General features: G+C 31.2%; 1 protein-coding gene across 1 annotated transcript in view; it reads right to left on the reverse strand.

The window, feature by feature from the left end:
- Positions 1 to 9,675, reverse strand: part of LOC111635812 (clathrin heavy chain 1) — an 82,123-nt gene extending 72,448 nt beyond the window's left edge. The window contains exon 1 of the mRNA XM_023380906.1: positions 9,498 to 9,675. Within this exon, the coding sequence (XP_023236674.1) occupies positions 9,498 to 9,539 (42 nt within the window). The 5' untranslated portion in view covers positions 9,540 to 9,675. The remainder of the gene's footprint in view (positions 1 to 9,497) is intronic.
- Between the last annotated feature and the right edge of the window lie 2,323 nt (positions 9,676 to 11,998).

Here is an 11,998-nt window from a genome sequence, read left to right on the forward strand (position 1 = left end):
CAAACAAAATAAATATATTGAAAAATATAAAAACAATAAAAAATTATACTTCAGATGTTAATTTAGTATCAAAAACGTAAAATATTTGAGTAGCCCAAGACATAGCCAAAGATTGAAGCGCCATAGCACTGGCAAAAATTTAAATTTGCCAACTGGAATTCTTTCAAATGATTGACTTTCAGAAAATCGACTGTATTTATTAATATTTTGTGTGACATGGACTGCATAGAATATTAATGCGGGCCCGCAAGTTGCCCACACTTGATTTAAACTATACCACCACAAATTCTTTTATCACATTACAACAGTCAATTTTGAAAATATGGTCATTCAAAAAAATGATTTTCACAAAGAAATCTGAACAAAATGAAGGGAGATTTTAGTTATTGAACTTCATGCTTTGCTAAAGCTATCTAACCTAATGTCTTGTAGCAATACCTAAGATTAATTTTTTTTTAATTTTCTGATGCATATCTGAACAATTATTCAAAAATCTTATTGCTGTATATAATTTTGGTGAAGACATTCTCTTCATTATTTGGACATGACTACAACAATAATTTTGTTAACATTTCCATTTGTCAGCAGATAGCATTAATATTTTATGAATGAAAGTATTTCATTCATGCATATTCACATGTTCAACTTTTGTTGCTTTTATAAAAGCTATATTGTAAATACCTCCAATAGCTAAGAGTGCAAAAAGTAATATTTTATACGTATTGCATCTACTCTCTCAACATTCCAGAGTTTACATGATATTCCATCAGTAGGAATTGATAAAATATCTGACTAGAAAACTCTAGAAGGGAAGACATTAAATTTACTAACAGTGGTAAACCAAAGAATTTTAAGTTGTCAAATAAACAGACTGGTTTAAAAAAAAAAAAAAAGCATCAGATGTTTAAGGGAGAGATGCAGGGAAAGTAACAAAGAAATTTCCTTGTTTCACAGCATTGCATGATCATTTGCTATTTAAGAACTACAAAGATGTTTACATATTGTTTTAAATATGTATATACCTGACAATTCTTACGAAAAAGCTATACAAGAAAAAGACTTTAATTTCTTTAGGAAATCAATTCTTTAATTCTTCCAAATTTAGGACCTAAGACAACACTGTTTCAGAAGATTTCAAACGGATTATTACATAAAACCGACAAATTTCATCGAAGAAAAGATCACCAAAGGAAGCCATCAAGAAAAGTTATCAAGAACAACTCTCACATTGACTGAGGAGAGGCAGTGCCTGAAACATGTTATCATACTTTTAACCGTATAAACTAAATAAAGATGGAATACCACCAAGTGTTGAAATAGAAACACATCCTTGTGTTAGTGAATCGAAGAAATTAAGACAACATAGTTTCAGATTTCAAAAGAATTAATGGTTTAAAAACAGGAGTTATAAAAATGTATTCTATATCAAGATCACATAAACTGCAAATATTTTGGAAATGGTAGGCTTGAAAGGAAAAAAGGCACTAAAGTAGAAATCCAAACATGAAGTTTATGAAAATACCACATCATTAACCAAAGAAAATGAGCTGATTAAGAGTCAAATCTGAAAATTTGGACTCATTAAAATGAAAGATAACTGGTTTGTTGAACAAATTAGATTGGAAAGTTGAGCTAATATAGTTATATCTTTTAAGGATTAAAAATTGGAGAGACTGAATGATACAGAATAAATGCTGGAAGCTAATTCTAAAAATTTTCCAAAAAAGTAATAACTATTACATTTTCATTCAAAATATAGATTGAATGAATTTTTCCTGTGGTGATGCATGATTATAAAAGCTATTCAAGAGAATTAAACCTACAGTCCATCTAACAAGAACTCTTCTAAATCATTCTGATGAGCAATTATTCTTGTTGATACAGGATGACAATTGTCATACTAATAAGATATAGCCATGAAAAAATTTTGAAAGTTAACTTTGATAACTAAATTATATGCTTTTAAAATGGTATTAACAAAACATTACATAATCAAGCTAACACATTGTTAAAATTAGAATCAAAAGGTCATTACAATTCTGATCTACCTACTTCATTTTTAACCAATCATAATATAGAAATCCATCTTATATTAAACATACATCTCTATTTAAAATTATTATTAAACTTAAGTTAGAAAATAGTAAAACAAATCATTGCATAATATTTTATAAATAGTAACTGGCTAAATAGAACAATTTAAGCATTCAACTTTATGACATAACAATTAAAGAACCGATCTATTAAGTATCTTCTAACATACTTCATCTTTCATTAAATGATAAAAGTATACAAAGTGTTTCAAAACTATATGTCAGAAATGTAAAGACAGGTAGAGAAGACCTAAATAAGCAAATTTTGTATAGGAATGTGGATTCGAAAATGCCATGAGGGGTGCTGTTGAGTTCGGCAGATGAAAGCGCTTCGCTGGCTTGATTCATTATTCCCTGCACGGATTTTGTGCAACATGCATCGTTACACCAATGCAGTTTGTCAACATGCATTTCATGTATGGGGCTGCACAAGGAAATGGAGCAGCTGCTCAAAGGATATACATGGAGCAATTTCCAGGTAGGAATCTGCTGGATCGCTGATCATTCGAGCATCTTCATCGGGAGTTGTGCATGAGTGGATCAGTTTATGCTTCCAGACACTGGAAGATATTGCAGATTGCCTGCAGTGGAAGCAGTATTATGCACAGCAGAGGATAGTCCTACGACAAGCTCAAGAACTGTTGGACATGCATTGGGTGTGAGCCATGCAACTGTTTGGAGAGCTTTACATGAAGACGGAATGCACCTGCATCATTTGCAGTGTGTGCAAGCATTGACCCCTGCCGATTATCCTCTGCGTGTCAACTTTGCCCACTGGTACCTACAACAGGCTGCAGCCAATGCCACCTTCCCTGCAGATGTTTTATTCATTGATAAGGCTACCTTTTCTCAGTCAGGTATGTTTAACACCCATAATTCTCACCTTTGGGCTCATGACAACCCACATGGCACAAGAACACATGGCTACAAAGAAGGTTTTCCATTAATGTTTGGGCAGGCATTGTGCACAATAACTTAGGACCATACATTCTACCTTGTTGTTTAACCAGCCACACACACAGCATCTTCCTACAAGAGATCTTACCTTAACTTCTGGTCGATGTTCCTCCAGCTGTTTGCACACGAATATGGTTCCAGCACAATGCAGCCCCAGCTCACTTCAGCAGGAACATCAGGAATCACCTGGATGCTGTCTATGGCCAGCACTGGATAGGACAGGGCAGACCTGTTCCTTGGCCACTGTACTCCCCAGATTTGACATGCTTGGATTTCTTCTCTTGGGGTCACATTAAGAGCATGGTGTACAGTACAATAGTCCCATAACATCTGAAGATGATCTGGTTGCCCAATTGTCTGTTGCTGCTTGGAAATGTGCATGACATGCCTGACATTTTTTACTAATGTATGCCAATCCATGCGCTGCCACTGTGAATCTTGTGTTGCTGTTGGTGGTCACTCTTTTGAGCAGCTATTGTAAACTGCTTGATAAATAAATTGTTGCTTCCTTTGTCTTTACTCATCTTTCACTTACCTGTTGTTAATACTGCCTTATGAGCTAGCACTTTAATGCTGCATTTTCACACCCACATTCCTATATGAAATCTGCTTATTTAGGTCTCCTCTACCTGCCTTTACATTTCTGACATAGTTTTGAAACACCCTGTATATCTTAAAATAGTGTGCATGTTCCTTAAGATATCATGCATAGCAAAAAGTGTTTTGATGAATATATAGCACAATTGTTTGCTAGAATCCATGGCTTGCAAACAAAAATTTTAAATGTTTTCTTAATATGAGAGAAAAGTATACTAACATTTGCTTGGAAAGAAAGTTAATTCACTAGAATTAAAGAAATAATTAGAAAATCCTTGGAGAAGTCACACCTTATTCATGGAATTTGTCAAGAGTTAGTAGTGTTCAAAACAGTTTCATTGTAAATTTCATAAAAAAAATATTACAAATTTTCCATGTTATCAAAAATTTCCATTGCCCTAATATTGTTAGATTTAAAAATTTATTTTGTACTTATGTACACAGAATTATTGCTAGGTTTCCATCTGTTAAAAGTTTGATCATTATCATCAGTTTCACTTTTACACTGATCAATACCATGATAACTTTTCAGTATGGTATAGTTATTAGTGACGGCACAGTACCAAATTTCTCCCAATTCAGATTCTGCTGAAAACTCAATTCCAATTCTTTTGAATACTTTCTAAATTTTAATTTTAGTTTAGATCATTTAACAGTTTACATTTGAACATGGTACATTCATTAATATTCATCAAGTTAAAAATGGAAAACGAAAAATCCAGAATCAATCTTTTGAAAGAAACCTGAAAATTCTCCATTTGTAATAGTACAGTACACAATAAAAACATGTACATCTTATTTCAGATAAAGTCAATATTGCAATACTACTCAAAGAAATTATAGCTAATTCCCTTTTACTCAAAAGAACTATCCCATCAATTCATCTAGGATCACAACCTTTGGAAACTGCTGCTTTTGCAGATGCAATGACAGGAAATGGGGGAATCTAAATGAGAAAATGCACTTTTTTTTCATGCTTCTCACAATCAGCAAGCCTTGTAAATGCTTTAACTCCATTGTATTTAACATTAAATGAGGTTTGGCAAATGATGCAATGAGCTGAACAAATCACAAGAGAATGAATTCAAAAATTGGTTAAGCCACAAAGTTTAAACTGATATCTTGAAAACTCAATTTTTAAAACTCAAACTGGCAATACAGTACAAACAAGTATTTTTCCTTAGAATCACTTGAATCATATTTAAAAATTTAATGTATTACAGCATCATCTGTGAATCAAAAACTTTCATTATGAATCTGTGAGTCAAACATTATAATTATGAAAGTTTTTGATTCACAGATGATGCTGTAATACATTTAATTAGTATATTTTTATGTAAAAATTTAAAATAACTTTAAATAATATTTTTCAATTCAAATATAAATTTTGTTTATATTGATATTTTAAACTGTTTTGCCAACATTAAAAATTTTTGCTGACCATCAGTCTTGATTTGAAATTGCTGATCAAGCTGGCCTAACGCTGGCCAAGTGACAACCCTAATGTCACCCTTTCCTAAAATGGGAACAGTTAGTACTGACCAAGTGCAATCTCATCACTGACTACACAAGAAAAGTCTGCCATGACAGACATTGCATCATGTATGAGTGATATGGCATACTCTGCTTCGTCAATATGAAAGTTTCCAATAAATTAATACTTAACTGCTAATATAATTTTTAAAAAATTTTTAATCTACAACTGAAACAATTTTCTTATTAAATACGGAAGAATCAGAAATCATAATGAGATTTACTCAATTCCAGTTACCAGGAAATGTCCAATTTTTTCAAATTTCCAATTAATCATCCCATCACTAATAGTTATACAGTAGAGCGTCGATTATCCGAATCAATCGATTATCCGGGACTGGGGTTATTCGGAAAATCAATATTTCGGATAACCGATTATGTACGAAAAAATATATTAACCTATCCCATGTTGAATTTTTGTCGATGTTAACCCTTATGAAGACTATTGTATCATTAAAAACAAAGATTGCAGCGCCACAGCACTGGCGAAAATTTAAATCTGCCAACTGGAATTCTTTCGGATAATTGACTTTTGGATAATTGACGCTCTACTGTATACAAAAAGCTAAATGACAGCCAGATGGCCAAGCAGTTAAGATTCGCCATCCAGCCAGATGGCTTATCACTAGGAAATTTGAAAATCAAATACAATCAGGTTGAAAAACACCAGAAGTTTTGGAGGTGGTCTGTCTTGAATATGCAGGATCCTGTTCCTACCCACCCAACTGCTCCATTATAGAGCTGACCAAACTATGATGGACTTGATAAAAAGTTTTAGTGCTCACAGGGCAAGAGTAAAAAAATAACAGCTAGTATGTTTTTGCATTTGCTTCTAAACAAAGTATCACTAATTTCTTATAATTTACAATGTAACAAAATGAAGAGAATGTCAATCAATACCAATACATTCAACCATCTGGGAGACAGTGACAAAACACCATCTTACAGGCAATCAACAAAATATAACTATCTGACACTGATTGCAATTGCAAAAATTGATGATTGGAAGTCAATAATGGGTATGTTTGTAAAGTCAAACAAGTTAAACGAGAATGACATCTTTGTTATTCTTATTTCGTTAGACTTTTCAACCGATTCGTTTATAACTAAATGGCTGTTTCTAAAATCAAAGATATGAATGTTGCTAGTGAAGCCTTATCCAAAATATTTTTCTTAGATTGCTTTGGGTGGACAGTTATTTCTATCATTTCACCTTCAGTTTAAATACTCTAGTAGATTTAGATACATCGATATCATCAGGCACCATTTTCTTAACAAAGTGAACCAACTCTTTCCTTCATGAACTTCATTAGAGTTTCATTTGAAACGTCATCATCACAGAGCATGCGCACTACTACTTTTAGAACGATTCGTTACTAACGCATTTAACTCGTTCAACTTTATGAACATACCCAATGTTAATTTTGATTTAATCTCATTTATATACTAGTGTGCACTCTCTTCTACAACAGTCATCAGTACACAGTAACTCCTATAAGCCAGGAATTTTTTACTGTTAACCAAACATCTGTAAGTGCTGGATTCTGAGCCAACTAACCTGTTTGGAGCACTCAATTTGATAAAACCTAGTTTCCAAATGCACCCTTTGATCTCTTGAAGTTAGATGCTGTACAAAACTACAGACTACATACAATTAAAACTTTGAACATTTAAAAATTTTTATTAAAATATGATGTAAGAAAACTATGGACAGACATTTGATTTCTGCCTCCCTACAAAAACCTAACACCACCACCCTGTAAAACAATTTTGTTTATTTTTCTTTTAAGCATGTAACATTAACACAAAGCAGCAATTTCCATAAGATTCTTTTCTAAATCCATGAAAATTTTGTTTTACAGGTTTTCCATGATTGCTATAAACCCTAAGACATGATCATTCATACAGTTGTAATATCAAACAAATCTTTATTTCTCTAAGACTAAAGTGGAAAAGTGAATGAATTTTCAAAAACGTATGTTCAATACAAATTGAACTTCAAGTCACAAGATTAAAAATTATATAACATTACTGCAAACTTCCAGTTTGATTTCATACTTCCAATATTTATTTGGATTATTAGATTTAAATAGTAATGGTAACACTTGATTTATTTCATCAGAATGATTATCATCTTTGGCCTGAAGATGGAACTTAACAATTCTGAAAATGTTTAACCTAATAAAGTACTTCCTGGTCTATTTCATAAGCAATTTGAATCAAGTTTAAAATTCAATACTTAACAAGATCCTTGAATATTAATGTAATAAATATAAATACAACTTTTTTACAAAGAAAAATTCTTTGTTTCAGTCATTTCGTTGGCCATGTAAAATTATTATTTTTATTTAAAATGTGTCATGTGATTGTGGCAAGAACACCAGAGTATGCTTTTATCATTTTTTGCATTTTAACTACGGAGGCAGTAGCCTAAAAAGGAAGGTCGTCTCCGTGAGTATTTATGGTTTTTAATGAACTGCTGATGGTGCAAACGGAAAAATGACTGAAACAAAGAATCTCTCTTTGTAAAAAAGTTGTATTTATATTTATTATATTAATATTAAATAATCGTTGGCCATGTAAACTTATTTTTATTTAAGATCCTTGAATTTTAACAAACTTCTGAAAACCAAATTTTACATTAAGTTAAAAAAATTAATTCTGACAAATCATTTAAATATTGTACTATTTTAAATTACATATCAACTCAGTGTTCTAAATAAAACTTGTGTATAAAAGCTTTGTACATTTAAAGTTTTAAATTATAAATCAATCCAAGACAATTCTAAATAAAATTAAGAATATTTTTATTATACAGATCTTAGTGCATATAAATTTATACTGCTACTAATGATTTATTTACATGATTCTACATATCTAAAACTTATTGAAACCTCCAAAACTCAATGCTATTACCAAAGTACAAAATGAGAATTTATTATGGTTCAAACTAACGACAAATAAAACATTGAAAAAATTAACATCATGTTAACCAAATAATTTATTACATTACATTACTTCTGAAGCACAATTTATATTAAAACCGAAAACAGAAATACATACCAAGATTATAAAAATATATTTTATATAAAGTCATGTGATACATAAAACTTTACAACCCACATGATACTGGGTGTGGTTTATATTACACTGGTTTACACTGGCACAAGGAATCATCATAACTGCAATGTTATCTTTGAATATTAAATAAGCTTTTTGATTATTTGATATTTGATTTGAACAATACATATCAGCAGCATAGTTTTCAAATATAAGCTTGTTTTTTTTTTTTATAAAAATCAGGATGCTGGTTTAATTCAAAATAATTTAAGATCTCTTATAATATATATCAGTTCTTTAATGTAATAATCAAAATTTGATTAAAAAATAAGATAAATCAATGAACTTGAATACATAAAATTAATTCTGAATATAGGCCTACTTCACAATTATTGATATCTAATCATCAACCATCAAGTTTCTAACAATAAGTCACCTGTTTCAGATATTGTAAAGTATCCATTAAACATTTTAATTTGCAGTAGAGAATTTATTAATATTTGCTCTTATTAAACAGGTCACCTGAACGAAAAACTTACTTTAGAAGGAAATGAAAAATATCCATGAAATACATTTAAAAACTTAATTTATTAAATTTATAAATACATTACTGTAATTACCAATTGGGAATTAAATTCTTTAAGTGACTTTTCTTCATTTCTTACAAAAGTAAAATTCAACATTGAATTTTCAATATAATGGATTTATTGTTTGTAACTTGATAAGTATTTCATGAGTTAAACTATTATTAAGTTTACTTTTAACAGAGATTTATTAACATTTATAGAATAAGAAAAATTGGTACCGAAAAAACTGCAGATTAATTATTATTTCTCAATATTTTACAGCAATTTTTAATTTAAACAATTCCTAATGACTCAAATGAAATACTTCTGTGTGAATGTGTAAAAACCATTCAGATTTATAGTATATCATGTTTGGGCACTTATGGAGGAAATAAATTCGAGGAATTTGATAAGAGTCTATCGAAATTACTCGTTAAAAATGTTTAAAGTTTCAATTCATCATATAATTTCCCTAAATGACTCAAACATTATCTTTCGAGATGAGCTTAATGCAAATGAAACAGTTCAATTTCAAGAAAAGAAATTATATTGTCTAAATGTAATTAATTGTAGTATATACGATGTAAAACTTCCGATAATTTTCGCAGAATCACCCGAAGGGGCGTTCTTCGTTCCACCCCAAAGCTGACTTAGGCTTAGTGAAGAAAGACTTATAAAAGCAAATAATCACCTGTAAATGCTCCTGGAATCTAATTGGCAATACTTGCGTCATGTTTGATGTCTATGTCCACCGTCTGGCGGGCCACAACCTATTAATCCTAAACGAATTTCTCTTCACAAGTTACAAACAACCGGCTTCTCTGACGGATTAATCTAAAATGGCGTCCTCTAGCGGATTAACACTCGCAAACAACGACGATGAAAAAAGCAGTACCTATAACTATTGGTTATACAAATTAACGTCATTAAGTATTATAAAATTTGATTAACATATTACACGTTTCTAATATATATTTATCTTGAATTTTTTGTATCTTTTTATATCAATTTAATATAATTAAAATGTGTTTACGATTTTGGCGGAAGAGTACTGTGAATCGGCTTGCCACATCACCTCTTTCAATCATTGCAGGTATTAATAATGCCATCTTGTGGTTTTAAGTGAAATCGCTATTACATATTCTATCAATTTTCATATGTTATAATACATAATATTAAATTTTAACGCTTTATATTAAATTTAAAAAATTATACATTCCACTAAATTGGATTAAAAAGGTCTTTTAAAAAGTTAAAATTGATATTCGTATGCTAATAAGATGACAACAGCATTTTCCGTCCTGTGAATGAGTTTTCACACATTTTGTTGTAGTTTCGAAATTTAAAGTTTATTACTTGTAAAATTTCGTCTTTTAGATACAAAGAATGACAGACTAAATACACTATAAAACATTAAATTATAACGTTTATCTAAATTGTTAGTGTCAGTACAAATAATCATTGTCGGATGGAAGAAAGTTGGATCCTAAACAAAATTTTCGATCCAGCTTTCCTCAAAATAGGAATCAATTTTGTTATATTTTCTGTTGAATTCTCTTGAAGCTGCGAATGTTATTGTGTTCTCATTTTTAAATATAATTATACGTAAAATTTTATTCCTGTTTTAATTTACATATTGATTTACGGTTTGGTTGGCTTGATGGAATGCTGCAGCGCAACACTTGGACGTTCTGTTAAGAGGAAGTATCTTCCGGAAAAACTTTCTATGGGGAATTAGTCTCTATTTAGGTGTTAAACACGAGAAGAAAAACCGGAAAACGCCACGTAGCTAGCCCGTTAGACGCAAATGCACGGCCAGTGTTCTGTGGTTTAATCCATTCGTCCACTGGCCCTAGGCAATTGTTTACTTTGCCGACGCTTAAGTCCGACTCTATAAATGATAGGATCTTCTGTTGATTTTTATTATTTTGATAAAAGTATATAAGGTTTGAAATAAAATTCGATCCAAAAATTACACATAATCATATATTCTTGTGTTTTACATGATCATTCATCTCCTGTTTTCAAGAATAATCCTCGAAACACGACTTACAAGTTAGACTACATCATCTTAGATTAGGCCTAATTGTGTACTAGTTTTATTCCTGAATTTTCGATACCCTTACGCTAGTTAGAAATTTGTTTAGAATAAATAGATTTTTAATTCAGTCAAGCTAAGCTTTCATAAATAATATAAACTTACATATTTTAAACTCGGTTTGATTAAGCCTACATAGCATACTTCGAAAAATTGCTTTACATTCTTTTGAAATTTAGTGGCTTGGTGGCCGAGGCGGTTAAGGCAACTGCTCTGAGAGAACCCGAGATCAAACTCAGGCGAGTTGAAAACTCCTGAATGTTTTCGAATGACCGTCTCGTACGTCAGACCCATCCCTCGCCATCTGGCCGCTTGTTATAGATCTGGCCAAACCAACGATGGGCTTGGAAAAAAACGTCCTCTTATTTGCCCACGAGCGGAGAGAGTAAAATATGTCATTGCAAACACACTAAACATTTTCATGTGTAGTGTGTTTGCAATAATATATTTCAGCTTTGCAGATTAATGAAGTACTTTTAGTATTTTAAATTCGTATAAAGTGTAAAATGAAATAAAACCTATCTAACCTCTGATCTATCCTAGTCATCAGCTTAAATATCAACTTAAAGTCCAAACAGATAAATAACATCGATATAATATCAAAACTAAAACTGATCTAATAGAATGAAATTACATTTTACTATTATGAAAAATGAAATTATATTCTGATAAGCAAAATGAAAATGACAATAAAATATCAAAATATGCATATATTTTTAAAAATTTATTCTTTACAGAGACAAGTTAAGCGGTGGAAGTTTTCGATCGCAGGTAGATATACAGCAGTGGCGTGCCGTCATTAGAAGCGGTGGATGCGCCGCTTCCCTTGTATTTTCTAAAAAATAAATACATATTAATTTTAATTATATGAAAATAATCGCACAATATTTTATTATAACCGCATTATCTATCTTATTACAAATTTCTATACTACACGTGAAAAAAAAGATAAGATCGCTATTGTATATTCGAATATTAGTGGCGGAGTAGCGGAGTGGAAACGCTGTATTGTCAGCATTCAAAAAACCAGATTCGCGCATGCGCTTTACAGAGCACCAACCTCACCCGGTTTAGCCGGTGGAAGCCTAGGACCT

The sequence above is a fragment of the Centruroides sculpturatus genome, unplaced genomic scaffold, assembly GCF_000671375.1.
Source record: "Centruroides sculpturatus isolate CEXI.00-Female unplaced genomic scaffold, Cexi_2.0 scaffold37, whole genome shotgun sequence".
Taxonomy (NCBI): domain Eukaryota; kingdom Metazoa; phylum Arthropoda; class Arachnida; order Scorpiones; family Buthidae; genus Centruroides; species Centruroides sculpturatus.